This window comes from Daphnia magna, linkage group LG2, assembly GCF_020631705.1.
Source record: "Daphnia magna isolate NIES linkage group LG2, ASM2063170v1.1, whole genome shotgun sequence".
Lineage (NCBI taxonomy): Eukaryota > Metazoa > Arthropoda > Branchiopoda > Diplostraca > Daphniidae > Daphnia > Daphnia magna.
In genome coordinates, this window is record NC_059183.1 from 18,390,043 (window position 1) to 18,413,439 (window position 23,397).

At 41.6% G+C, this 23,397-nt stretch overlaps 7 protein-coding genes and 1 long non-coding RNA gene across 10 annotated transcripts; 5 read left to right on the forward strand and 3 right to left on the reverse strand.

Moving 5' to 3' along the window:
* Positions 1–409: 409 nt before the first annotated feature.
* Positions 410–1,127, reverse strand: LOC116915861. The gene is made up of 2 exons (XM_032921000.2): positions 980–1,127; positions 410–898 (listed from the first exon to the last, which is right to left on the reverse strand). The coding sequence occupies exons 1-2, from the start codon at positions 992–994 to the stop codon at positions 632–634; spliced, it is 282 nt and encodes a 93-aa protein (XP_032776891.1). The 5' UTR covers positions 995–1,127; the 3' UTR covers positions 410–631.
* A 2,702-nt stretch (positions 1,128–3,829) lies between these two features.
* On the reverse strand, positions 3,830–7,736 carry LOC116915856 (protein transport protein Sec23A). Of its 2 annotated transcripts, XM_032920993.2 has the most exons (12): positions 7,579–7,736; positions 7,319–7,468; positions 7,125–7,255; positions 6,963–7,049; positions 6,749–6,904; positions 5,680–6,669; positions 5,354–5,614; positions 5,133–5,284; positions 4,896–5,070; positions 4,617–4,838; positions 4,363–4,380; positions 3,830–4,145 (listed from the first exon to the last, which is right to left on the reverse strand). In XM_032920993.2, exons 2-12 carry the CDS (start codon positions 7,464–7,466, stop codon positions 4,056–4,058), a joined length of 2,430 nt encoding a protein of 809 aa, XP_032776884.2. In that variant the 5' UTR covers positions 7,467–7,468; positions 7,579–7,736; the 3' UTR covers positions 3,830–4,055. The 2 variants fall into 2 exon arrangements, with proteins under 2 accessions (XP_032776884.2, XP_032776886.2); XM_032920995.2 differs by lacking the exon at positions 4,363–4,380.
* Positions 7,737–9,102: 1,366 nt separating this feature from the next.
* LOC116915860 lies at positions 9,103–10,027 on the forward strand. The gene is made up of 2 exons (XM_032920999.2): positions 9,103–9,392; positions 9,462–10,027. The coding sequence occupies exons 1-2, from the start codon at positions 9,103–9,105 to the stop codon at positions 9,733–9,735; spliced, it is 564 nt and encodes a 187-aa protein (XP_032776890.2). The 3' UTR covers positions 9,736–10,027.
* Positions 10,028–13,160: 3,133 nt separating this feature from the next.
* On the forward strand, positions 13,161–15,915 carry LOC116915864 (arginine kinase). The gene is made up of 6 exons (XM_032921002.2): positions 13,161–13,310; positions 13,917–14,115; positions 14,214–14,392; positions 14,468–14,707; positions 14,775–15,107; positions 15,175–15,915. Exons 2-6 carry the CDS (start codon positions 13,947–13,949, stop codon positions 15,325–15,327), a joined length of 1,074 nt encoding a protein of 357 aa, XP_032776893.1. The 5' UTR covers positions 13,161–13,310; positions 13,917–13,946; the 3' UTR covers positions 15,328–15,915.
* On the reverse strand, positions 15,514–16,871 carry LOC123469671. The gene is made up of 2 exons (XR_006642958.1): positions 16,738–16,871; positions 15,514–16,684 (listed from the first exon to the last, which is right to left on the reverse strand). It is a non-coding gene; the product is annotated as an uncharacterized LOC123469671 (long non-coding RNA).
* Positions 16,872–17,034: 163 nt separating this feature from the next.
* LOC123469670 lies at positions 17,035–18,240 on the forward strand. 2 transcript variants are annotated; one of them, XM_045168841.1, is made up of 3 exons: positions 17,035–17,233; positions 17,307–17,828; positions 17,959–18,240. In XM_045168841.1, exons 1-3 carry the CDS (start codon positions 17,188–17,190, stop codon positions 17,985–17,987), a joined length of 597 nt encoding a protein of 198 aa, XP_045024776.1. In that variant the 5' UTR covers positions 17,035–17,187; the 3' UTR covers positions 17,988–18,240. The 2 variants fall into 2 exon arrangements, with proteins under 2 accessions (XP_045024776.1, XP_045024775.1); XM_045168840.1 differs by having other exon boundaries at positions 17,307–18,240.
* A 539-nt stretch (positions 18,241–18,779) lies between these two features.
* On the forward strand, positions 18,780–19,996 carry LOC116915866. The gene is made up of 3 exons (XM_032921004.2): positions 18,780–18,906; positions 19,009–19,376; positions 19,444–19,996. Exons 2-3 carry the CDS (start codon positions 19,325–19,327, stop codon positions 19,986–19,988), a joined length of 597 nt encoding a protein of 198 aa, XP_032776895.2. The 5' UTR covers positions 18,780–18,906; positions 19,009–19,324; the 3' UTR covers positions 19,989–19,996.
* Positions 19,997–21,269: 1,273 nt separating this feature from the next.
* LOC116915865 lies at positions 21,270–22,957 on the forward strand. Its single transcript, XM_032921003.2, has 2 exons — positions 21,270–21,699; positions 21,788–22,957. Exons 1-2 carry the CDS (start codon positions 21,651–21,653, stop codon positions 22,498–22,500), a joined length of 762 nt encoding a protein of 253 aa, XP_032776894.2. The 5' UTR covers positions 21,270–21,650; the 3' UTR covers positions 22,501–22,957.
* The last annotated feature ends 440 nt before the right edge of the window (positions 22,958–23,397 follow it).

The following is a 23,397-nucleotide window of genomic DNA, read 5'->3' on the forward strand; positions in this document are numbered from 1 at the left end:
TTACTGAACGGTTCTCATACAATTTAGTTGGACTTAATTACGTTAAAGAACTCCGTCATTTGAAGGTCGAACTAATCTTGTGGTAGATCTCTTACTGTTCTTACCTGTCGGCGTTGAAGCTTAACACATGCGCATAGAAAATTCTTTGTTTGTGCCGTTTGGGAAATCCCAAACAAACGTTTGGCAAGGCGACGAACTCGACTGCAATCTCGCAAGCCACAACAAAGGAAGTTTAAGTCAAGATCTTGCAAATAAAAAAACGTTGATTGAAAAATTTGAAGAAGAAGAATTGGATGCATGACATCATTTTCATATCCGTGATCGACAAAAAAACAATGAATCAACGTGAATAAGCCCTTCGTGATAGCGCTCCGATACGTTCGTTCACAGCTATACAAAAAGAAAAATGTTAATGCCAAAAATTGTATTCGATATCGTAGTTGATTATTAACGAAGCGTATACAAGGATTACAAAGGGGCGGAAGTGAAGAATGGTGAGGGCATGCCGTTTCGAAACAAGTGGGTGGGAAGAGGAAGTTCATATTGCAATAAAAAAAAGGGTGTGGATGATGAATTCAGGTTTTCACGATGCTCGTACTTGCTTTTTTTAGCTCTCCAGTCAACGGTTGACTCACTTGCGGTAAAAGAATGGATGTTGATGAGGAATGACGCCGTTCAGGAAGCCGGGAAGTACGCCGGGTACATCAGCATAACCAGTACGGAAAGGAATGTTCAACGGATAGCCGTAACCAAAGCCGGTGCGATGGTATGGCGAATGAAAGAATTCACTGCCGTCCATGTCAACAGGAAGCTGATCTTGATTATTGGTAACGTGATCGGAAGCAACGGGAGAACCCAATGAGGCAGCAACCAATCCAACCAACACAACAGTCAACAACTGAATCATGTATTACGTAATAATAGATAATCAGAACATTTTTCAAAATGAATCATTGAATGCATAAAATTAAAAACCTACCAAATAGTTGGCCATTATTTGAGTGTTTCTTTACAGCTCCTGACGTCTTAAATAGAAAGATTTCCAACAGATTCGCTGGTTTAGAAACTGATGTTAACAACCAACTTTTTATCGTCCTTATATACTAGCTCACTGAATGGAGATCGCGTGATATGATCCAGCCAGAAATAATGTTAATCCCGAATTGACAGTAGTGTGTCCGGATGAGAGAAAAACCTTTGATCTCTCATGTCTTTGTTATGTCCTCTACATATGTCTAACCCTCAACATTAGCCCTATGTTTACCGAATTCCGGCGGTCAAGTTTAACCACTGCTTGTCAGTCATCTTGACTTTTGTCTCACTAAACAATAAGTTTTATTGTGCTATTGTTAAAGGTGATTCCCCTCATCTATTAGTGCCGAGCTTCAGTTATATTATTGTTCTCTTTCTTTTGCTTGTCATAATTCAGACTCACGCATCGTGATATAGCGACACATACAATGGGGACCTTGAAGAAGCGACGCAGCACGAGCAGATGGATACAATCCGCAGGGCTTAGTGACGTCACCGGTCATATCAGGACTTGGCGACATTGCAATCGTGCTCCATTAAATCCCCATTGTCATGCCGCTGCTGCCGGCAGTTTAATTGAATATCTCTGGAGCTTCGCATGAAAGATTATTATTGCTCAAAGTGCTTCGCTATACTATTTTATTTACAACTTAAAAAAATAATAATAAAACGAAATGACCTTGCAGATCTTTATATTACGGAGCAGGAGCTGGAGCATCACGTGCTGAGTGAATTACACAGTTCTATACAGGTCTAATCTATATACAAGCCTGGCTCGACTAATGGCAAGTTTGTGAGCTATATATAAGTCGATAGATTCCTTGAATTGTCATCGAAAAATGTTTTTGCAGCTGCTGTTTCCATGTCGCACGTCACGCTCCGAAATTCGCCAATCGAGTAGAAAAGCCTCGAGCTTCGTGTTGCCTGACGGACACGCTATTACATCATTGTCAACCATACTAGACTAGATGCAAAAAGAACAGTGGGATTAATACATGTTACCTTGTTTTGAATGAAGGCTCTATATACGTTGCATTCGAAAATGAGAATTGGGTCCAGCTTTTTAGATTCTTGTCAGGCGGAAATCTGATGGCGATCCACCCACATCAATTCCGGGTGTCATCAAAGTGTCAGAATCTACTACAATTTTTAGACGATATGTTTTAAGCAGAATATTGTGTTTTCCGTTGGACAAATTGTGACGTTTTTTAACGCAAAACGAGTGAGGAAAACATTAAAAGATATTGCACGATTTGGAGAGGGAGGAGGGCGAATCACGATTTTTGCACGATACACACGTTTTGACACGAATGCGGATGTGGGAGTACAAGGCTCGAACATACATCGCTTCAAGAACAATCCGTCAAAAAAAAAACTAGCACGACTCAAGGCTCTCGTGAAGCGGGATTCTAGACGTGACAAGGCTGATGCTGGTATCGTATGAACGTTGGTATTTAACACAAGCAAAGTACTTGAAGCCCTTCTCTAATACGTCAACAATTAGAAAAACACATTTGTTTTCGTGAAGGCTAATTGTTCGCCAAAACCGGAATGAACCGGTGAATTGCAAGAAAATTTAGAATGATTATTTGATTCTTCGAGAATGCACTGAAATTATGTAGTGGAATCGATCTTTAACATTAGATTATATACTTTCGGATTTGAAACATTTTAATGGAGCATTTGTTTTGTTTGGTCCACAGGCTTAGTAAAATAGATTTCTTGTAAAGCTCTTGGAATTAAATCCCTTGGATTGTAGAAAAACAGGTCTATCCGATCAATGGATACAAATTTAGTGATTAAACCATTTGATTATCAATCGTGGGGTACAATTAGAACACACTGTTATCGCACATTTTGTTTATCGAGCAATTTTTTAAGTGGAACGATTACCTCGCACAATGCACGTAACAAAGGGCATTCGCTTTTCAGTACACGTGAATAGTGGACGGTTAAGAATTAATACGTTACAATTATGTTTCGTGCAAACTAGAATTAAGGTGGGATAAGGATTATCATCTTCATCAAAACAACGTAGACGGTACGTACGTATAATGTGGATTGGCTGCAGTTAGAAGTGCATAAGGTAAGTTTTCTGCATCTACGTGAACGATGTATTTCAACTTACTTTGAAACGCGTCGTCCGGAATAGAATCATTTATCTTCTGTTTAAATTCTATTCTTTTGAAAATTTCAATCACCATTGTAATCGCTGATATTACCTTCTGTCTCTTACGGGACCAGTGAACGGTTAAATCAACATTACAATTAGAGAAGGCTAAGCACGAGAGGCTCGACATCTTGAGATCTACGGACTCGTAGTGGAAACGTTTGCCACAATTAAGTATCTATGTTGCTTACGTAACTGCTGGTAGTTAGCTAGTTAATAGCTGATATGAATGTTAAACTACGTGATGTGCTGTGAGCTAAAACTTTTGGATCGGTGCCAAACGTTCTCGTCTTCGCGAAAAAAATATTTGGCTCAACATTAGCCATAAGCTTTAGCACGAACTCAGCTACATATGAGAATCATTTAAAAAGCAAGACGTGACTCAACAGGTTTTCCCCATTCACGATTTAAAAAAAAAAAGGACTGCCAGCGTTGGGATGCCAACATAAAGAATGCCGATAGTCACGCTCTTTCGCGCAGCAGGTCTGTTTTGCCTTAGACTTCAGCCAACATCAAAACAATAACAAATCAATAAAAATAAAAACATTGGGCGAAACAAATTCAAGAACTAGCATCCCTGTATGAAGCGAGCCAAAAGAAGAAAACGTTTTCAATTTTCTTCGCACATCGGAAAAACAGCAAATATATTTACGGTAAAGCCCAAAACAGGTGGACCGATACAAGCTGAGCAGCGGCAATTACAAACGGACAAAAAAATGTTTTTAACCGAAACAATGAGGAGACAGAACTCCTCGTCGATAACGCATAAACTTCTTTCTCATTATACAATCTATTCATTTTTGTTTTATTCTATAATGGGTATTTCAGTTTCTTTTCGTTCTAGTTTCATTTTCTATGCTGTCGATGAGACGGCCAATTTCTTCAAATGTTCCATGAAGACTTGCAAGCTGACGTCATCTGTCAATACTGGAGCTCCTCCATCCTAAAATAATGCCACATTTGAAAAAGATAAAGTTAATATGTTGCCAAAACATCCGAGTCATAGATAAAAGCAAAAGAGTCTAGATGCAAATGGCACAGAACGGAACGGAAAGACCTCAAGACCACACCCAAAATGATAAAACAAAGAAGAATGCAAGACTGGGGAAAAATGAACAAAATGAAAAAAAAAAAAAAAAAGTTATGACTGGGAAACAAACCGAATGAGTGGGCGCCGACTGCGGAACCGTGCGTTGTTTTTTTTTGACGGAGCAATGAAGGGCATCAGGAACAAAAGGCAAACGGGACGAATTAATCAAACCATAAGACATTAAATATCTAAAGTAGCCGATTACATGCTCAGCCAAGAACTTAAAAATATTATTACACGGATTGGATGCAATACTTGCGCACGACCGGCCATGCAATCTACCCAGCAAGGCAAATGAAAAATCCCCAAGTCAAATCAACTTACCCCGCCGTATGTGAACATGTTGTTGTGTGTCTGCGATGGATTGACTTTGGAGAGGAGGAAACGTGCTTGTGAACCTCCGTGCTCCGTGTCAATGTAACGCGGCATCGGGAACCGTGATGTCAAAATATCTTGGGCGTCATCGACTGGCGCTTGCAGCAACTGCTTAAAGTTTTCGTATTCCGGCAAGTTTTGATAGCCTGCCGCTCGCCATTGGGCGATTGTCTACCAAAACAAGAATGTTAGGCTGAAAATTTAGCTATTGTGCAGATCGTAAAATACCTCTCCATGATAGATGACAATCTGGAAAAATGTATCCATCAGCAAGATGCGGTCGGGCTGGATAGACGACGAGTCCAACAGTACCGGTTCGGGTGGACCGTGGAAACTGTAGCTGTACAGAATGGGCTGAACCATGATGAGGGCCTGCGTCAAATCTTCACGATTGAGCATATGCCTGCAAAAATAATCATGCTTTAGGAAAGAGCTGAATAGCACAAGACTGCTACAAGAAGTTACCTGTAAAATGTGGTTTCATCCGGGCTATTGTTGAAAACCTGGAGAAACTGTGATCTCCGAAGATGGAACATGAATTGTGGATAAAGGGAGAAGTTCTCTGCAATATTAAAGCTGTTCGGATCGTCTTTAGAATATCCACCAAATTTCTGACACTGTAACGAAATACCAAAGAAGATTTTAGAGAACTATTAAATAAGGAAAGAAGAAAGGAGATTTCATACCAAGCGAATAAGCATGCGGTCGAGCCAACGAAGGACATCAGGTCCTTCGTCAGAATCAGCGCGGAAAGCGGCAAGGCGAGCCATAAGGACGGCGGCCGCTTCCTGGTCGAAACCGGCCGTAATGTTTGGTAAATTCGTAACGGCATCGGCCCAGTTACGAGCGATCGTTGTTACTCGAACACGCTTTTGGCCGCTCGAGTGCTGATACTGTGTGATGAATTGAATGTGCCCTCGGCCTCCTTGAGGAATAGGTGCCCCGTGCTGCAACACCACACAAATAAGTTTAGCAGTTCTAGGTCAGACGCCTCCAATAAGATGAAACATACCTGATTGACGACTTCAAAGAACACGGCCGGCGTTGTATTTGTCCCTAGAGCGCAAAACTTCCATTGCGAAGTGCCGCCAATGCCAAGTTCGGTTTCCGATACGTTCGGGCCTTTAACGTTCATCGAGATACAAGGACCAATTGTGCCGCAAACTTTGAGTTCGCGTGACGTTTTCACTTCCATCAGAGCGTTGAAGGCCATCTTGTACTCATTACGGGCGTCCTTGGCAAAAACACGCTGGAACGTCTGCTTGAAAAGCGATGAGCCAAACGAATCACCCATCACCAAATGGCCACCGGTAGTGTTACAGCAAGACTTCATCTCAAGCAATCCAGTTTGATCGAGTGCACAAGCGTAGATGTCAATAGCGTGCCCGTTGGTACAGGCACGACTGGCCAACGCCTCGTAGTGCTTCATGGCTTTTTTCATGAATTTCGCGTTATCTTTGTCGATATCGTGATGTGAACGAATTGGTTGCTTCAAATCATCATTGAGAACCATTCCTGGCCCCTGAGAACACGCACCTCCAGCGAAGAGCATGACACGGGCGCCGGTATTTGGGAATGTGCATTCTAGCAGACCAACAGCAATGGATAGCGCGGAACCAGTTGAACGCAGAGGACGTTTCCCTTGTGGAACAGGCCAAGGGTCACGCTGCAGCTCTCCCAAAAGATCCGTTAAATACATGTCGCATTTGTGCACTGGCTGCAGGAAACGGCTGGGTGGAAGAACTGACTGGCCGCCAGGTCCTCGGGCACCCATTGGTCCACCCATGGGACCGACTGATCCGGGAGGCATACCGGGTCCAGGTTGGCCAGGCATACCGGGCATTCCAGGTTGACCCATTTGTCCGGGGGGAATGTTGCCACCACCTCCTGCGCCACCAACTTTGCCAAGACCCAGCATGTCCTGTACTTGTTTAGCTGAAAAATCTTTGGTGCCACGGAAAACGTAGGATTTCGCAATTCCATCGCAACCAAGTTCATGGACCTAAAGATAAGCGGGGACAAAAATTTTAATGTCACCATCTGTTGAATGAGGAATATTTGGGAATGTGAATATCACGAACCTGAACCATTTTGCCGAATGTAATTAGTCCAATCAATGCATTTGGTGGCAACAGAGATAAAGACATTTGCAAGGATTCTTTCAAGGTCATAAGCTCATCCTCATCCACACAGGTATCAACCACCAGAAGGAAGATGGGTGGTAAAGTTTGTGATCTCTTTAAGAACAAAAGAACTATGTTATTTGGCCACTTCATAAATGTTTGCTTTATTTACCGTTAGAGTGTACTCAATTGTTGAGAATTGCGGATGCAACTCAGCTGGAGTGTTTAGTTCTGAAATTCCAGCGTATTGGGGTGGAAACTTGATGATCATGAAAAAAATGTGAAATGTAATTAAAAGACAATTACAAGAAAAAAGGCATATATAGTGGCTTACTGGATTTCTTTGAAAGCAAAAATTACAAAGCCACAGTTTTCCTCTGTAATCAACTTGACACAATGGATTTAGAATGGCTTTACAGTTTCCACGGGTGCACATAACTGGGTCGTACGTAATTGCAGGCAAATCTGTTTGAAACACACATAAGCTTTATTTCTCAATTTGATATGATATTAATTCAGGATCACTACCTGGTTTTTCCTTGAGTGGAGTATACAAGCAGGCAAGGTTAACAACAAGCCTTGTGGCTTCCAATCTGCTTGATGGCCATACATTCCATGAAAAACGTACACCGTCCCGGTCTTCGTTCTGTTGGATGTATTCTTGAAACGTCGCCATGACTAGAAAACACAAAAACTAGGTTATTATATAATACAAAAACCTTTCACCAACTGCTATGTTTGGCAGAAAGGGTAGAGACAATAATAAGTATGTAGAATAAGAGACTTACTTGAAATACTTAATTACAAAAATGTAGTCAGACTTGGCCTCTTCTAGGTGAAGAAATTTCTGTCTTAATTATTATAATAAATACTAAACTTGAAAATTTAACACGAAAAACTATAATATCAGACGTTCGTCAGACGTAGTCAGAGGACGACTCGGACGTCAGCCGGCTCGAAAACTTCCACGTATCTCTGCATGTTGCCAAGTCGCACAAAAACGATTTTTAGCAAATAATAAACCGTTAAGGCGTTATCAAATGACGAATATCAGTATAATAGTATATCACGTCCTGAGGCTCTCGGTTTCTTGAGTTCCTTATTTGTTTCCACAGTCCCACGTCACAACGCACGTTGTGACGTGTCATCTTGCTTAATCTGTTCATCGCCTTCGTATAGCGTTATACCTCAAATGACTGTCAAAGTTCATTGCTCATTAGACGGAGAATGTAAAATATCACTGTTGAAAACAGTATTTTAAATTTGTTAATCTCAGCGGTCTTGTCACTCACAAGCAGAACTCTCTTCGAACATTGTAAGGATCATATCAAGTTTTCAGAATAACAATGTTTTTGAAAAAAAGCTTTAGTAGACTTTGCTCTTCCTGTGAGATGGAAATAGGCTACTTTAGAAAAAGAAAAAAGGAGTTTAAGGTTCTACTGTGGTCTTGTAGGTCACCTGCAAACTATCCGATGAATTATTGGGGAAAAGGAGGAATCATTGGGGCGGAAGTAGCCATTTCGTACCCGACTAACAATGGATGGCGACTCTCCCGAGACCTTTTAAATTTTATTTTTTTTTTACCTTTCTCGAAAATTCTTTTGTATACGTTTGAAATAGATCGAATGCATTGTGCGAACTCATTACTTGGAATTTTTCTTAAGGATGTAATAACACACGGACTACTGGCTATGATTGACTGTCGGTGTAAGACTGCTCACGAATTAAATATTAGATGATTCAAATATATAATTTACATGTCCTTCAACGTTTGTGCTTTAATTAAGATTAACATAAAACAAGTTCTCTATCTACTTGTCCGTCTCAATACCAGCCTTGCAGCTCTAACAGTAATTGACTATTGCCACTCCTCTTGAGATATTTGTCAGTCTGATTCGTTTCTTATCTACCATATTATTTATAAAATTTCCCTCGTATTACACTTAGAATTCTGAATCTACCCTTACCTTGTGAAATTTCAAGGTGTATATAGTTAATGCATGCCAAAGAAGAAGAAAGACGGCGATGTTTAATTTAGTTTAGCCAACGGTGTTAGACGCGCGAGTGTCATGCGCAAATCATTTTTTATTAAATTGCAGAGTAAACAATGCAAATCAAAATAGCTCTGTCGGTTCCCATGCAAATTTCATGTTTTTTTTTTTCTTTTTATCCAATTATTTCGCTGTATTCCATCCACCAGTACCCGCTATAAATAAGGAACGTGAATCTGACTAAATTCTGCAGTCGGTTCCTATCGTACATTTCAACCAGCCAACCTAAGAGTTTAAAACTTAAAAGATCGTTTTAATGCGATGGATTTCTTTGTTTTATTGTTAGCCACTTGTTGCATGATATTTCAAGGAAATGCCCAATACCGGCCGTACAGTTATAACAACTTTTATCAATATCCTAACTATCCGATGGCTGCTATGCCGATCCACAATTTGGTTCCCCAGAACCGGTTCTTTTGGACGTGGACATCAACGACGACATCAACTTCAATCTCTACCTGCACGGTTTTTACTAGCGTGAACTGCCCCGGTCGCCGTAAAAGGTTCCTAATCGAAAATTTAGATACAATCGAACCATCTTCACTTAACAAGTCAGTTCTGAGAAATGTCCTTTTTCAAAAATGGCTGTTCATTTTCTAATGTTTGAGTCGTTTCAATAGGGTAGAGACCACCCAGATCTCCGACAGGAAGGCAGCACGTGAAATTGATTTTGAAACGGCATTTTTGACAGACCCGGTGACCTACGAAGTTCAATCCACCTTTGGCAATCCTAATTTCTTCTCGGGCTACAATCCCTTTTTTCGCGAACCGGTCAACAACCCGGCGATTGGCCCCCGTTTCTTCTTAAAGGTCACAACTTCTACCGTCACCACGGTTAGCATTTACACTTCGAGACCAGCTTGCTACTCGGGAGGTGGCTACGATCAATGTTAATTTTAAACGAATCGTGAGTGTCAACATGTTCGCGGACGTCAAATTTCAGTTGTTATTTTAAGGAGACGATTGGTATTTTATTTAACTTAAAGTAGTAGAATGCATAGCAATACACGGTGTTAAGCATGATTCACCAACCATTGGTCTGCATTAAAAAAAATACAATACAAAAACAGCCTGAGAGAAATGGCAAACTTTTAGAACCTGACATGTAAGCGTGCAATTAATCTCAAAGTGAAAACCTTTGGTATGGAACAAAAGTGTTAAAAATAAAATTAGATTCATTATCCAAGATAATTAAGTCATTACTCGTTATCGTATACTGCCATGACTCTTATGGGAGTACACGAAGTGTGATCAATACATTTTTCATTGAAAGGCTCGTTTGTAAGTGTGGCAAAAGGCGGATCACTCACGCTATACGTTGCGTGACGACATAGTTATCCCGAACGACCAGCAGATGGCTGGTTTTCCAATCGATAGCGGATTATTCAACGAAGCATTATTACGCCATTCGTGTAGAGGAAAGCAAAATATTGACCGCTCTGTGCATTCCGGACGAGCACGCTTTAAACTTACCCCCCAAAAAAAACAAGCCCTCATCCGACGACTTTCCCAAACTTCGATGTATATAGTACCATCACCGATGGGTACGATTTCCAAAATTCAGGGCTTTCGATGTCAAATGAAAAAGTTCCATTTAGAAAACAAGACGCGTTAGAAAGTGCGCAACTCTTTAGGGCGATATCGACGATATCATCGTGTGAAATGTCCTTGTTACACATGTTATTGTTGCCTTGGCAATCGTTTCGAAAAAGATGGACGAGCTAGTAAACGATGCCTTCTTTGTACTGCGCGAAAAACAAAAAATCTACAAGAACTTGAGAGCCCTTGAGCAAAAATCCCAGCTGTGCCGAACACCATGAACCGGCTGCTGACTGGACAAAAGCTGTGGAATATAGGGATAGATTGTATGGACTAGATGTATTCCAGTCCGTGCTGTGAGACTAGATCCTTTGTTGAGCCAGTTAAAACACAGCACACATTGGCTTGTCTATTAATAGGGTTTAAACTACTGCCGTGTCCGACCACAGTCTCTCTGCTGGCCAAGAAAAAAAAAAAAAGATAACATGGCAATGTGTAAACAGAATAAAATAAATTGTTGTGTCGTCCAGTTTTCCCTGTTCTCATGTTCTGTAATGGCTGCAGATTACGCAGATCAATAGTACATGCATCCAGCCTTGACTAAATAGATTCGGATGGAGGATTTTCACGCTAAAAAATGACAGTCGTAAATGGCCGGGGCGTCTACTCTGCATTATATCTACTAGTTTGGCAAGGATCGATATTGCGAGCCTCACCACCGCTACATCGTGGCAGTCAACGAGACACTTAAGCACACGGGAGAACGTTCCCAGTCCGCCGAGATCAATACTGACTTTTCTCTTTTGTATGTGTTCTTTTTTTTTTTTGGTTAAAAAATATACGTGCCCAAACTCTTTGGGCACGTAAAGTTGACGACTTAATGATAATCGCATAGGATTTCCCGCAGAAAGTCACGTGTAAAACTCATTATTTTTTGTTTCTGTTAAAGTCAGCTAAATGTCTATTGTATTAGGATCGTTGATTTGAGACTGTCGCTATTTATACGCCTCCAAATGTATTCGGTGTGGGTGGAACCTGAACTATCTCGTAGCGAAACGAAAAACTTCCAAACGAGATGCGACTATATATCCTCACATAACACAAACGCCACAGTTTTGAAGAAAACGGGCATTTTCCTATTTCTCGGGGATTTCTCGTAGTTTCAATCTCGTCAGGGTCTTTTTTTCCTGGTTGTTCTTAAAGGTATATTTATACCACATACACCGAGAGCGCCCTCTCTACACAGTGGCACGCGCGTGACTTTGAAAATGAACGACCCCCCTCTTTTCGCCCACTTTGCTGGATGTCTGTATCAAAAGAAGCAGAGCACGACACAAACATCTCCGTCTGTTGCCTTGAGCCGAGAGAGCGGATTCAAGTTCAAAAAATAGCCTTCCGCTGCAGCTCTCGTGAATGTGAACAATTTCCTATATCCCATGTCTCCCTCGGTTGTGTGTATCCCATTTTCGTGTTACCAACCAACCTGCTATGCTCGGAGCTCTTCCAGTTTGGCGTTGGTGTTAGCCTTTTTTTTTTCCAATAGTAACAATCGATTCAAGAGCAGGAAGAAGAGGACAGCTGTCGCCATGCTTTGATCAATCTTTCGATGAGCCTCTATACTTCTATGAATTCATTTGAAGCAGACATATGATTCTACATATTACAGATCACCCAGGAAAGGAGAAACGGTGGAAGTACAGGAGATGGATGAAAAGAAGAAAAACACATGTGCAAACAAGCGTGACTGGGGGGGGAGAATGGAGGGGGGAGACAGGAAGGTCGTGAGGAAACGGAAGCCTCTTGCAATTCGCGAAGAAGCCAACGACGTAGTTTTGATCCTTTTTAGCGATGGCGTCTGCACCATCACAAAGAAAAGCACAATCCAAATTTACATCAGAACTAGCACAATTCACAGATATCCATAATGCCTCTATCATTCGTCTTCAGATACATTGATTGGAAGAAACAGATAAAGAGCTATGGAAATGGTTCACGTTGTCGTCGACCTGCTAGATGTTTCAGAGAGCGGCACGACAATTTTATTGATTTCTACTAAACCTGCCACCGAGTACGATAAAGGGATTCCCCATATTCTTTGTATAGACTAGAAGTATATAGTGCAGCCGTACAATTTTGCTTGTTTCCATGCAAACCGTTGTGCAGTTGAAATAAATTGATCAAACGGAATATACGGCTATAATTGGCTGCTGTCTGCCGATGAGATTGGAACTTCAATTAGAAAATTCACCTGTCTTGGCTGGCTGATCTGATCGTCAGTGTGCAAGGAATGATATTTCTGTTTTTCAAGAGCCAAAAAAGACGAAGAGTATTGTTGTCACGCTATTTTGCCAAGACGGACCTCGCTTCATACGTGCTCACAGGCCGGGCTAAAATTGGATCACCGGGAAACTCGCTCTTTTTTCTTTCTCATTTTCACCCCCCTCCGGCTCAGCATTTCTCTAACAAATGACAAACATATCAGGACAATAGTTTGGCTAAATATATTTGAAATGGATCAGCTTGCCCTTTTCACGCACGAAATCTTGATGATGGTACTACACGATATGGTTGCGTGATGATTTGATACGGCATTTCTGGGATCCGCATTTTTTTCATGATCCATCGGCTGCTGCACCGTTGCCGTTTTTTTTTTCTCTTTATCCCGTATTATTATTTCCTTTTTTTTTTTCTTTTTCCTCCTCCTCTCTGTTTGTATTCTCTGGCTACCCTTTCGATCTAGCAAAGAGCCGCTCCTTCTGATATCTGGCAGCGGATTGGTTCCCGAACGGACTGACGTCAGCAGATGCCGGCGAGGAGCGCGAAATGGCGCTGCTGGAGGGATCCCACCCTCCCGGACCGAGTCGACAAGGTTTTACCCGATTCGGATCCTCTTCACTCTGTGTCGGTGATCACTACTGTTCGCTCCGCAGGCAAGTCTCCTCTTATTCATTCCTTATTAAATAGTATTCGGTTGTTGGGTTCTTTTCTTTTGTTCAATTGTTTGATGTATCGATAGTTGAGACGAGCATTTCATGTGGTTCGATGACATCTGATCGACATTGGCTGTAGAGTGTTTCTCTTTGCCTACGCACTATTCTTGAATTGGACACCGACAACGTTTGAATGTCGTAATGCGAGACGTTCTTCGACGGAAGTGGGGGGTTGTGGTAGTCATCGGCAATGGTATGGAGGCATCTATATTGACGATATTATGGCTCATATTGAGAGCCAGACGTATCGCGTAGACAGCCCTATACCTACTCGATAGTGTTCATTCTAATTAAACTCAATTGGCGCCACTTCATCCGCCCATCGTCCAGTATTCCTTGTGTGTGTGTCGTTAATAGCTATTTGCCCGCAGGTAGATTGTTATTCTGGGCACGTAGGCCGTTTTCTGTCACCATCTTAAACAATTCTGTCGTTTCTTTTTTAATAATTGGCGAGAGATGGGTAGAATTCAAATGGTTGTTGGTGGAAGATTCACTTAGAGAATTCTTAATTGAGACGCATCTGATTGTTGATTTGCACGTTTCCAGATTCCTTTTCGTGTTCTTCCTTGCATCAAAATGGTTGACGCCGCCGTTGCCGAGAAATTGGAAGCTGGATTCCAGAAGCTCCAGGAAGCCACCAACTGCAAGTCTCTGTTGAAGAAGCACCTCAGTCGCGAGATCTTCGACAAGATCAAGGATCTCAAGACCTCCTTCGGATCCACCCTTCTCGATGTCATCCAATCTGGTGAGTCTTAACGAGCTGATGTTTAGTGAAGTAGTATAAGTGCCAACTAGCTCATTTGTTGAGACTTTCCTAATTCCTAAATGGGTCTAATCTAAAAGGTGTTGAGAACTTGGACTCTGGATTCGGTGTGTACGCCCCCGATGCCGAAGCTTACAGCGTTTTCAACGACCTCTTCGAACCCATGATCTGCGATTACCACACCGGATTCAAGCCCGGAGATGCTCACCCACCCAGGGACTTTGGTGATCTCGAGACTTTCGGCAACTTGGACCCCGAGGTAAGACATTTAACGCTTTAACATATTGAAAGTTAACCGATAGTGTTTCACGGTTTGATTTTGGCATTTTTCTAGGGCGCCTTCATCGTCTCCACCCGCGTCCGTTGCGGCCGATCCTTGGCCGGCTATGCCTTCAACCCTTGCTTGACTGAGGCCAACTACAAGGAGATGGAAGAGAAAGTCGTCGCCAGCTTGTCCTCCTTGGAAGGCGAACTCAAGGGAACTTACTACCCATTGACTGGCATGACCAAGGAAGTCCAGACCCAGCTCATCCAGGATCGTTTCCTCTTCAAGGAGGGAGATCGCTTCCTTCAGGTATCACATTTTGCATTTCGATTAAGTCGATCAAGTTTGGGAGGTTAAATTTGATTTTGAATTTCAGGCTGCCAACGCCTGCCGCTACTGGCCCACCGGACGTGGCATCTACCACAACGACGCCAAGACCTTCTTGGTTTGGTGCAACGAGGAAGATCACTTGCGCATCATCTCCATGCAGAAAGGTGGTGACTTGAAGGCCGTCTATGCCCGTCTCGTTAACGCCATCAACGAAATCGAGAAGAGGATTCCCTTCTCTCACCACGATAAATACGGTTTCTTGACCTTCTGCCCAACCAACTTGGGCACCACCATCCGCGCTTCCGTCCACATTGCGCTGCCCAAATTGGCTGCTGATCTTGCCAAGCTCGAAGAGGCCGCCGGAAAGTTCAACCTCCAGGTAATGAATGGCAAACTCTTTTTGGGCTGGAACATTTAAAAGAAATTTGATGTGACCAATCAAATAGGTCCGCGGAACTGCTGGTGAACACACCGAAGCCGAAGGTGGTGTGTACGACATCTCCAACAAACGCCGCATGGGTCTGACTGAATACCAGGCCGTCAAGGAGATGTACGATGGTCTCCAGGAGCTCATCCGCATGGAGAAAGAGGCTGCTTAAATCTCTTCCTTTCTCTCTGTCTCTCCCACAGCCCTTCTTAATAATAATAATATATTATTACACCATTAGCCATGTGTTAAGATCTGCTTAAAAAAGCGTATTTGAACTGATTATTGTAGATGTAATGGGCCTAATTTGCGACATCCATTGGAACCGTTTTCTTTCTCCTTCTTCTTCTCTATTAAAGTTGTTGTTGTTGTTGTTGTACAACGGTGTGAGATACGGTTTTAACACACCTCGCTACGTCATCGAGTTTTGAAAGTCCTTTGTATCCGAAGAATTCTTCTGTGTCCATTGTGTGTACATCCACGACGGAACGGGTTGGAAGGCTCTGCAGGATCCACTGCTCGAGATTTCCACTCGATAGTCGAAATAGCGCTCGATTCTACTCTTCATTGGAACGAATATTGTTTTTTTTTATATTTGTTACAATACCAGAGTGCGCTATTAATGGCACATATGGAATTTGGAAGAGAAAGAGACTGCAAAGAGATGTAAAACATGGAGAAAGCCCACGAATATCAGTGATTTGTTCAAAAAAACCGCAAAAAAAAAAAAGAATACACAGAAACCATCCTGTCGTTCAAAGCGCAATTGTTTTCAATTTCATGCACCGTTTAACTGGTTCCGCATCATCGTTTTTTTTTTTCAAATTCCCGCCATCACGCCTCCCTCATCAATTGATTACTATGTGCAAAAGGCATCAAAAATGCGCAGAGCTTTCACTTCGCTTTCGATCTTTTCCATTTATCTTCAACTTTCTTTAGGCCATTAAACGTGATTTTTCGGACGTGCGTTTTATAAGGAACAAAAGGACCGTTCATCCGAGAGGAGGAAATAAAGCACAGCCAACATGAAATTGTATTTTACTAATATTTATAGCGACAGGAATGAAAATTCCATGTTTGCACAGAACTTTCTCTTGGTGCGCGATTCGCAATTAACATTTCTGCCAACTATTCGCTCTAGCGGCGTCTGCCATCCAACGACCGACATCAACAGCTTTCCTAAATGTATTGATGTGGATTTCGATGAGACACCGCAAACCTCGATTCGCGTGTTTGCCTATTTTGCACGTCAGCGTAACCGCGTTCAGCCGTTATGCTGGTTCGTTCCAGTCGATTTCAGTCATCTCCTTTATAATAAAGTCGTGCGTAAGATAACCTAAAAAAATAATAATAATAATAAGAAGAAAGAGTCAAATAACAAAAATGTTGTTTTCTCCAAATGCTGCGGGGCCCGCCAAGTCACTGGTTCCAGTTGAAATCGAGCGACCAGTCATGAGGAAAAGAGCCGAGTTGCATTGGCATAAAATGTGGGTAAAAACATGGGCATATTTGAACAAGTTTATGTTGCCCTGTATTTTCTATATTCAGACTTTAATCGTGTGTGACCTGAATTGCTAATTACCACACTGAGCTGGTAAAGTAGATGGTTCGATGAGATGTCACATAAAAGGTATAGGATCCTTGTTCTTTTCTACTTTTACTTCCAGAGGGCCATGTGCCGGTTTTTTATTGCCGTTTCATTTTCTCCGGCTGAATTTCCTATCACATCGATAGCCTAAGGGATACGGGAAAAAAAGCAAGAAGATGCGAATAAAGGAAGCGAAAAGAAAAGACAGTGAGAGTCGATGGAAGTGGGAGTCTCCCACGAAGCTTCTAATCGGTATACACACAGCCAACAAGTTTGCTTTCTCGCCATCCACAGTGATGGGCTTGCCGTGACGAAGGAGAAAAATGTTAAAATGCTTTCTCCAGCTGTATCGGTGGCAGTAGTTATTCGACTGAAGTTGGACGAGCAACAACAGCAGTGCGTTCTTCTACAGACAGCCGCAGGGTCCAAAATCCGAGGAATACGATGGAACTAACTGCCTTCTCCTTTCTCTTCCTGCTCACCATGACTGGTAAGATGGATAGAACAGACACAAATAATTTTTGAAATACATTCTTACTATTAACATTTTGTACACGACATAGCCGTTTATGGAAGACAATATCCACTGCAATGGCCACAATCCAGTATCCAACAACATAGAAGGAGCGCCCTTGCGTCAGTTGGCCTAACTCCGTACAATGAAAAGATGGACGCTAGCGAATGGCTGGAATCATTGCTGGGCAGTTTATTGACTGCCGAACCGACTTACAACGGTGAACAACGAACACAGACAAGTGCGCAGCGCATCTTTCAACGAGAAGCTCGTCCCAGTGTTTCGTTCGTTCAAGACAGTCCGTCTGGCAAACGAAGATTTTCGTTGGCCAGCATTCGAGTCAATCCAAACAGCGTCAAGAGGCAGCACGTTTTTGCTGTTCCAGATATGACGTTGCTTCAACTGGAGAATCCAACGCGATTGCCGACACGCGTCGAAACTCTTCGTCCCAATGTCAGACCTCCTTTGCCCCAACGTCAAAGAGACAATGAATGGCAGCCGGTTAATCATTACAGACAGCAACCGTCTCCTTACGTTCAAGCATTGCGAGCAGAGCAAGGCGATTATACAGGCGAGTTATCTCTTGAAAATCCAGCAGAGGAAAGCTCTTCTCCGCCGGAACGTCATTTAGGCATCGATGTTTACGTCAATCGATATTCCAAAGCTTAATTTTGTTTTGTTTCTCTTTTTTTTTTTGACAGCCAATGTAGAACATTTTATCAAAATTTGATCTGTGATTGTACCGAAACATTCCAACACCTGTTTGAGGTCTCTAACGAATGACGCTGGAAGTCAATCCCGGATGCCGTTGTTTGTCCTTTTATCTTTCCTTTTTGTAGTGGTTGTTATGAGAGCTGATGTTTATTGCTCATTGCTGCGCGATGATTGAGCCGCATAATTTCCCGCATCAGCTTCCACATAAAACCTAATGATTTTGTTATAAATAGAATACACATATACTTTTGAAAAAAAAAATGTTTTTATTGTCTTGCCTTCCATCTTTGTTGTCATGATGCTCGTCGCTCCATCAGTCAACCTGTCAGACGCATTCTGGAAATTCCGCCCTGACGTGTAAAAATAGAATGCTGTTGGCAGACTCACTAATATCCAGGATGCTCGAAAGAAAAAAAGAACATTATTGTTGTCATTTACATTGGATGAAACGGTGACTTTGGCACGGGACCGTGTAAACTGAGTAGACATTGCCAAAAGGGAAAGCAACAATGTTCACGCTATTCACAGTATAAAAAGTAGGCTAAATAATTGTATACGTCTACACGCCTGATTAACACGAATGAAAATGTTGGTTTAAAAAAAAACTTATGTACAGCAGATATTGCGTCACCAGTTAACTGAGTTCCCTGACATTCATCTCTCGTGAGCGTGTCGCTCCTCGTTGACCGAGTTTCATATATTTCCACTGGCTGAGCAAGGTACCGCCATGTTGGCTTCCGGCAAGATGATGCATATACTTAAAGAAAGCGTTAGCTCAAAACCCAGCAACAAGAAAAACAAAGCCTTATTGCGTCTCTGTTCTCGAAAAAAGAAATAAGAACGTGAACCAGGTATATAGGTTAGCACAGGTAAGACGGAATATTTCCTGGATGGCGCTGCCTTCTATACGCTCCACGATATAGAGAGTAATTGAGGTAATAATTCTAACGAAATGAATTTTTTTAAAATTAAATCGTAAAAAAAAAGTAAAAGGAAGACATTCGCACCTTATTACGTTGTAACACCTGTAATCTTAGGTCCAAATACAGCATGACGTAGAGGGGAAAAAAGGCTCTAATAACTGAGACACACTCGCAATAAATGCGTTTACGACGGAATCTGAGCTGAAATTAAGCTACAAAAAAATTTCTTTAGCTGTTGTTGCTCTTCGGTCAAGAGTCGCGTGACTTTTGATGAATCACTGCCCGAAGGACAGATACATTTGATATGCTCTTCTTTCTGCACGCTTGTTGTCTACGCTTGATCAGTTACAAATCAGTTGGAAGGCAGAAAAGAAGCTCACCACAGGACATCACTTTTAGTCTCTTATAAACATTTATTGCAGACAACAAAATGAGATTTCGCAGCATTTTCATTATCTGTTGTTTGCTTGTGGTCTTTGAAGGTGCGTTAGAATTAAAGAAAACATTGGCAGATTATTTCTAACATGTTGTTTTCATCGTCATTTTCAGTTGTGCATCAAGTGACAGCCGATCAGAGTGACCGATGGAATTTCAAACGACCTTTACAAGCATTTTCCGAAATGGTTTTGCGATACCGACACGCGTTCACCTCGAAAATGTCACCCAAGCGCAAGAACTTTGTCAACCTAAGGGAAAGTCATCACCCAGCTCAATGGCCGTGGTTATCCGCAGTGACATCGCCTTCATCGGATTGTAAAATCGCACAAGTTGATAAATTCTACAGAGTCTCTTACCCGATAAATCAAGCCGTCCGGGACTACTCACCGTACAATGAAGAATGGCGGCCAAAAGTTCAGCAGCAATTTCGCTCGGTGTGGAGCTCTGCCGACGAAGAAAAAAATCCTCCTAAATCACATAACGTGATGAATACCAATCCATTCTGGCCAGAGGATAAAACAACGGGCTACAAGGGACTGAAATCCGACAAGAACTTGATGGCACTAGAACATTTTAGATTGCGCTGCGAAATGTTAATGGACCCTTACGACTGTATCTACTCCAGCCAGTTAAATCGACTTAAATACAAGTATTAATTCATTTAGTGCACGTAAAATGTGGTGGAAGAAAATCCGCAATGAACCGGATGCGTATACGAGTGGGAAACTGAAAGAGCCAGCGGGCAGTGAACAGCGCTACTTGCGTGCCGTCTGAAATGTGCAAAAAGGTTGATGCACATTTGCGTGTTGAGGCGATGGATACAAGAGTCGTTCATTAGCATTTAGTACATCTGTTTGAAATTAGAGGAACGAGTGCTCCGATCGTTGCTGGCATTGCCACAACAAGACGTCTTTGATTACAAACATCCAGTTAAGTGTAGGTAGATCTAGCGTGGTTTCTGCACTGATCTTACTCCTCACGCGTTCTATATTAGACTTGTGTGTATGTTGTAAACAGGTCATGTCAAATTATTATACGTTCAAAGCTGCTACCACAGGCTCTCCATTGTATTCGTGTCGCCTCCCCATATCAAACGGCGAATTCGAAGAAACCGATGCGCTGGCGAATTTCCTGCCTTAACTATTGGCATATTCTCGCAACAATCGAAACAATAAGGAAAAACAAAGAAACGCCAATGGGACAAAGGAAAACAAAACAAATTTGCACTTGGGGCGATATAGAAAACAGGTCTAAACACAATAAACAGCACCTGGAATGCTTCAAAGCATTTGCACCTTTGTCACTCATTCAGCTGTCCCTTCCCATTGCCCTTATCGGGATTAACGAATTGCGCAAAGTTAGAATCAAATAAATTAATCAATTTTTGAAGAATAAAGCCCAACTATTACCGTGGTTGCTTAACCAGTTGAACGCAAGCGTCCGTTGTCGTGAAGATCATCCCTCCCTTTCCACCCAATGTTTCTATAGTTTATCTACCTGTTGCATCATCACGAATTGATCTTCATCGCATCGGATGGACATAACAACAACGCCCAACAACTACTCCACTACATATAACGGACTTTGAGGTATATTCTCTATAGTAGTTAGTTTTTTTTTTTTTTTTTTTTTTTTTTTTTTTTTTTTTTTTTTTTTTTTTAAAAAGGGTTTTTTAAAATTTGTTGTTGTTTTTTTACCAAAAAATTTCTTTTTTTTTTTATTTCTCTTCACGTTGTTTCTATATATGTCCCTGACGAGGCTAAAACGACGTCAATTGCATCAAATAGTTAACGTGCATGACCTGCGCCAAGCAGGAGAAGATAAACAATGCTGGTATTTGCTATAAAGATAGCGCGACACAAACTTGTTCGGAATCTAACGGGTAACGTGATAACCATCGCCGCTAGTTGGCTGTATAGAATGTATAAGGAGGGCAGTGGGGTAATGCGCAAAAAACAATGCTTTTCATTCCGAGTTAGAATCACGAGGGAAATATTTGCGTAAACTGCGTGACAATGCACCGAATTTTTCCTTGAAAATTAAGTGAGATGGCCGTAATCTAACCGGGGGACTCAAAGACCTTTTAGATCGTTACCAGCATCGCCGCAAGTACCGTAAGGGAATGCTGACAATTTAAAAAACCACGTGGGGCCGATTGACTACATTTCTTCGAAATATGATCATTGTCGTAACGTTTCGATGCTTCACCCATGGAAATCCGTGTATAGTTGTAAGGATGCTACGTTTAAGAGAACAGTACCAAACAAGTGGGAAGAGAAGAAAGGTCTACCTTCCAATTCATTTTGTGCAAGAGGATCATGGATGTTCGCAGTGTTTACATTTTGCTGGTCTTTTTCTCAATTCAAGGTACAGATGAGTGTTTTCTTTATTTACGTGTATTTGACCAAGACGTGCAATTAATTCGATCTTAAACTGCAATGGCATACCCAACTAGTGTCCACTATTTCTGCGAAATGGAGACAACGATGGAATGTCAAAAGTTCTTTTCCAGCATCCATTGCCACTCAGCTAATTCAGCGGATTTCTTCGACCCAAATGCCCTCAAAGCATCTTACTATCAGCTCGAGTCAACAACACAATCCTTTCAATTATTCATCACGTTCCAAGGCAAGTCTTGATGTCAAAGACGGAATGCCTGACGTTTCGATTAACCGTCTCGTTGATACGTCACGGTATCGAAGTAGCACGAGAAATATATTCAGTGACACTCACGCTAATAAAAACGAAGAGTCCCAAGCTAATCTACCTGGGAGGCCGGTCCACTCTAGACATTCTTCTCACGTACTGCGAGCAAAACCTCATCCGTGGTTTCCGCCATTATCGGCTGATACCCTGGAAGATGATTCCTATTTAAGGGCTTTAGAATTGTCAAGACTTCCATGTCAAAGATTGGAAGACCCCACCGATTGTTACGATTTCAGCCAGTTGTTTCCTAGCAACCAACAACTCATCGTCGGCCTGGAATACGATACTCATTCTGATGGTGAACGTTTGAAACATAATTCTTCAACTCCAGCGAGTGTTTTAGATTTTTCTCTCTTTCATTTACTTCAATTCAAAGAAGATCTTATTTTGCAAAAGCCCTTTGTGTTATTTTCCCCAAATAATATTGAATTTGCTGTACAGTATATCAGACCGAGTGCGTAAGCTTATATTATTATAGCATATACTTGTTCCAGAAGAGGACGTTTTGTTTATTACGTATCATCCTGATCGCTTCTAAAATTTTGTTGTGTGTATATACAAGAAGAATAACTATAGTGTCATAGGTAACTCTGTCTTAACTATCAGTCGAAATGAATGATCGTTTAATTAGTTTATACAGGTGAACTTGTATTCAAATTTATATGCAAATTTCAAGTTCCATAATTGTAATCGTATGCGCCATTATTTTGTGTTTTAAAATAGGTGGCAAGGGTAAAGGTGACGTGAAAAAGAACAGCATTCTACACCTATAGTTTACCGTTTCTCATTACAACAATTATGAGCGTTGGCAATTACAAATAGCGGGAAATTCCAATTCAAAAAGAATTGTTTCCTGTGTGCCCCATGTGCGTACATGTGTACGGCTTGTCTGAAATACAAACGCAGTCGTAGAAGATTAGGAAGGCCACATGTTTTATGATGCTCTTTATTTACTCTATATCGCGTTACGGACAACGGCTGTTAAACGTAGCGTGACGACACGGTGTCAAAAAACAAGAACTTGCGAGCCTCGCAGTAATTCAAGCGTTGAAATTCCAACGCAGTTATTCAATCTCCAAGGTCGAAAATACGACTACCCACTTATTTGTCGCTTTTTTAGCACATTTCTTGCTCACGTAAGGGTTTATGAGTATCAAAATTAGTTAGGGTATGTAGAATTTGCCAACTGATATATAAGATTGCAACGCTATAAATTAAACCAGAGCCGCCAAATACCGCATTTTAACAGGAAAACACATTAAAATGTTAGTCTATTCCTATAAGGTTAATCTATAAAGTAGAACTGAAGCAGAATCAATAATTGTGTATCAAAAACTTCCTCGAATGAATATCCTTTTC

Bases quoted from the DNA above. Each gene is read 5' to 3' on its own strand.
- LOC116915856 (XM_032920993.2), bottom strand. From the start codon at position 7,466: ATGGCGACGTTTCAAGAATACATCCAACAGAACGAAGACCGGGACGGT. The intron at 6,905-6,962 runs GTAAATAAAGCA...TTGTTCTTAAAG, and splicing joins CAATTGAGTACACTCTAACG to AGATCACAAACTTTACCACC. The intron at 5,071-5,132 runs GTAACTTCTTGT...TTATTTTTGCAG, and splicing joins GATGAAACCACATTTTACAG to GCATATGCTCAATCGTGAAG.
- LOC116915860 (XM_032920999.2), top strand. From the start codon at position 9,103: ATGGATTTCTTTGTTTTATTGTTAGCCACTTGTTGCATGATATTTCAA. The intron at 9,393-9,461 runs GTCAGTTCTGAG...TCGTTTCAATAG, and splicing joins GAACCATCTTCACTTAACAA to GGTAGAGACCACCCAGATCT.
- LOC116915864 (XM_032921002.2), top strand. From the start codon at position 13,947: ATGGTTGACGCCGCCGTTGCCGAGAAATTGGAAGCTGGATTCCAGAAG. The intron at 14,708-14,774 runs GTATCACATTTT...TTTGAATTTCAG, and splicing joins AGGGAGATCGCTTCCTTCAG to GCTGCCAACGCCTGCCGCTA. The intron at 15,108-15,174 runs GTAATGAATGGC...CCAATCAAATAG, and splicing joins CCGGAAAGTTCAACCTCCAG to GTCCGCGGAACTGCTGGTGA.
- LOC123469670 (XM_045168840.1), top strand. From the start codon at position 17,188: ATGGAACTAACTGCCTTCTCCTTTCTCTTCCTGCTCACCATGACTG. The intron at 17,234-17,306 runs GTAAGATGGATA...TACACGACATAG, and splicing joins CTTCCTGCTCACCATGACTG to CCGTTTATGGAAGACAATAT.
- LOC116915866 (XM_032921004.2), top strand. From the start codon at position 19,325: ATGAGATTTCGCAGCATTTTCATTATCTGTTGTTTGCTTGTGGTCTTT. The intron at 19,377-19,443 runs GTGCGTTAGAAT...CGTCATTTTCAG, and splicing joins TTTGCTTGTGGTCTTTGAAG to TTGTGCATCAAGTGACAGCC.
- LOC116915865 (XM_032921003.2), top strand. From the start codon at position 21,651: ATGGATGTTCGCAGTGTTTACATTTTGCTGGTCTTTTTCTCAATTCAA. The intron at 21,700-21,787 runs GTACAGATGAGT...ATACCCAACTAG, and splicing joins GGTCTTTTTCTCAATTCAAG to TGTCCACTATTTCTGCGAAA.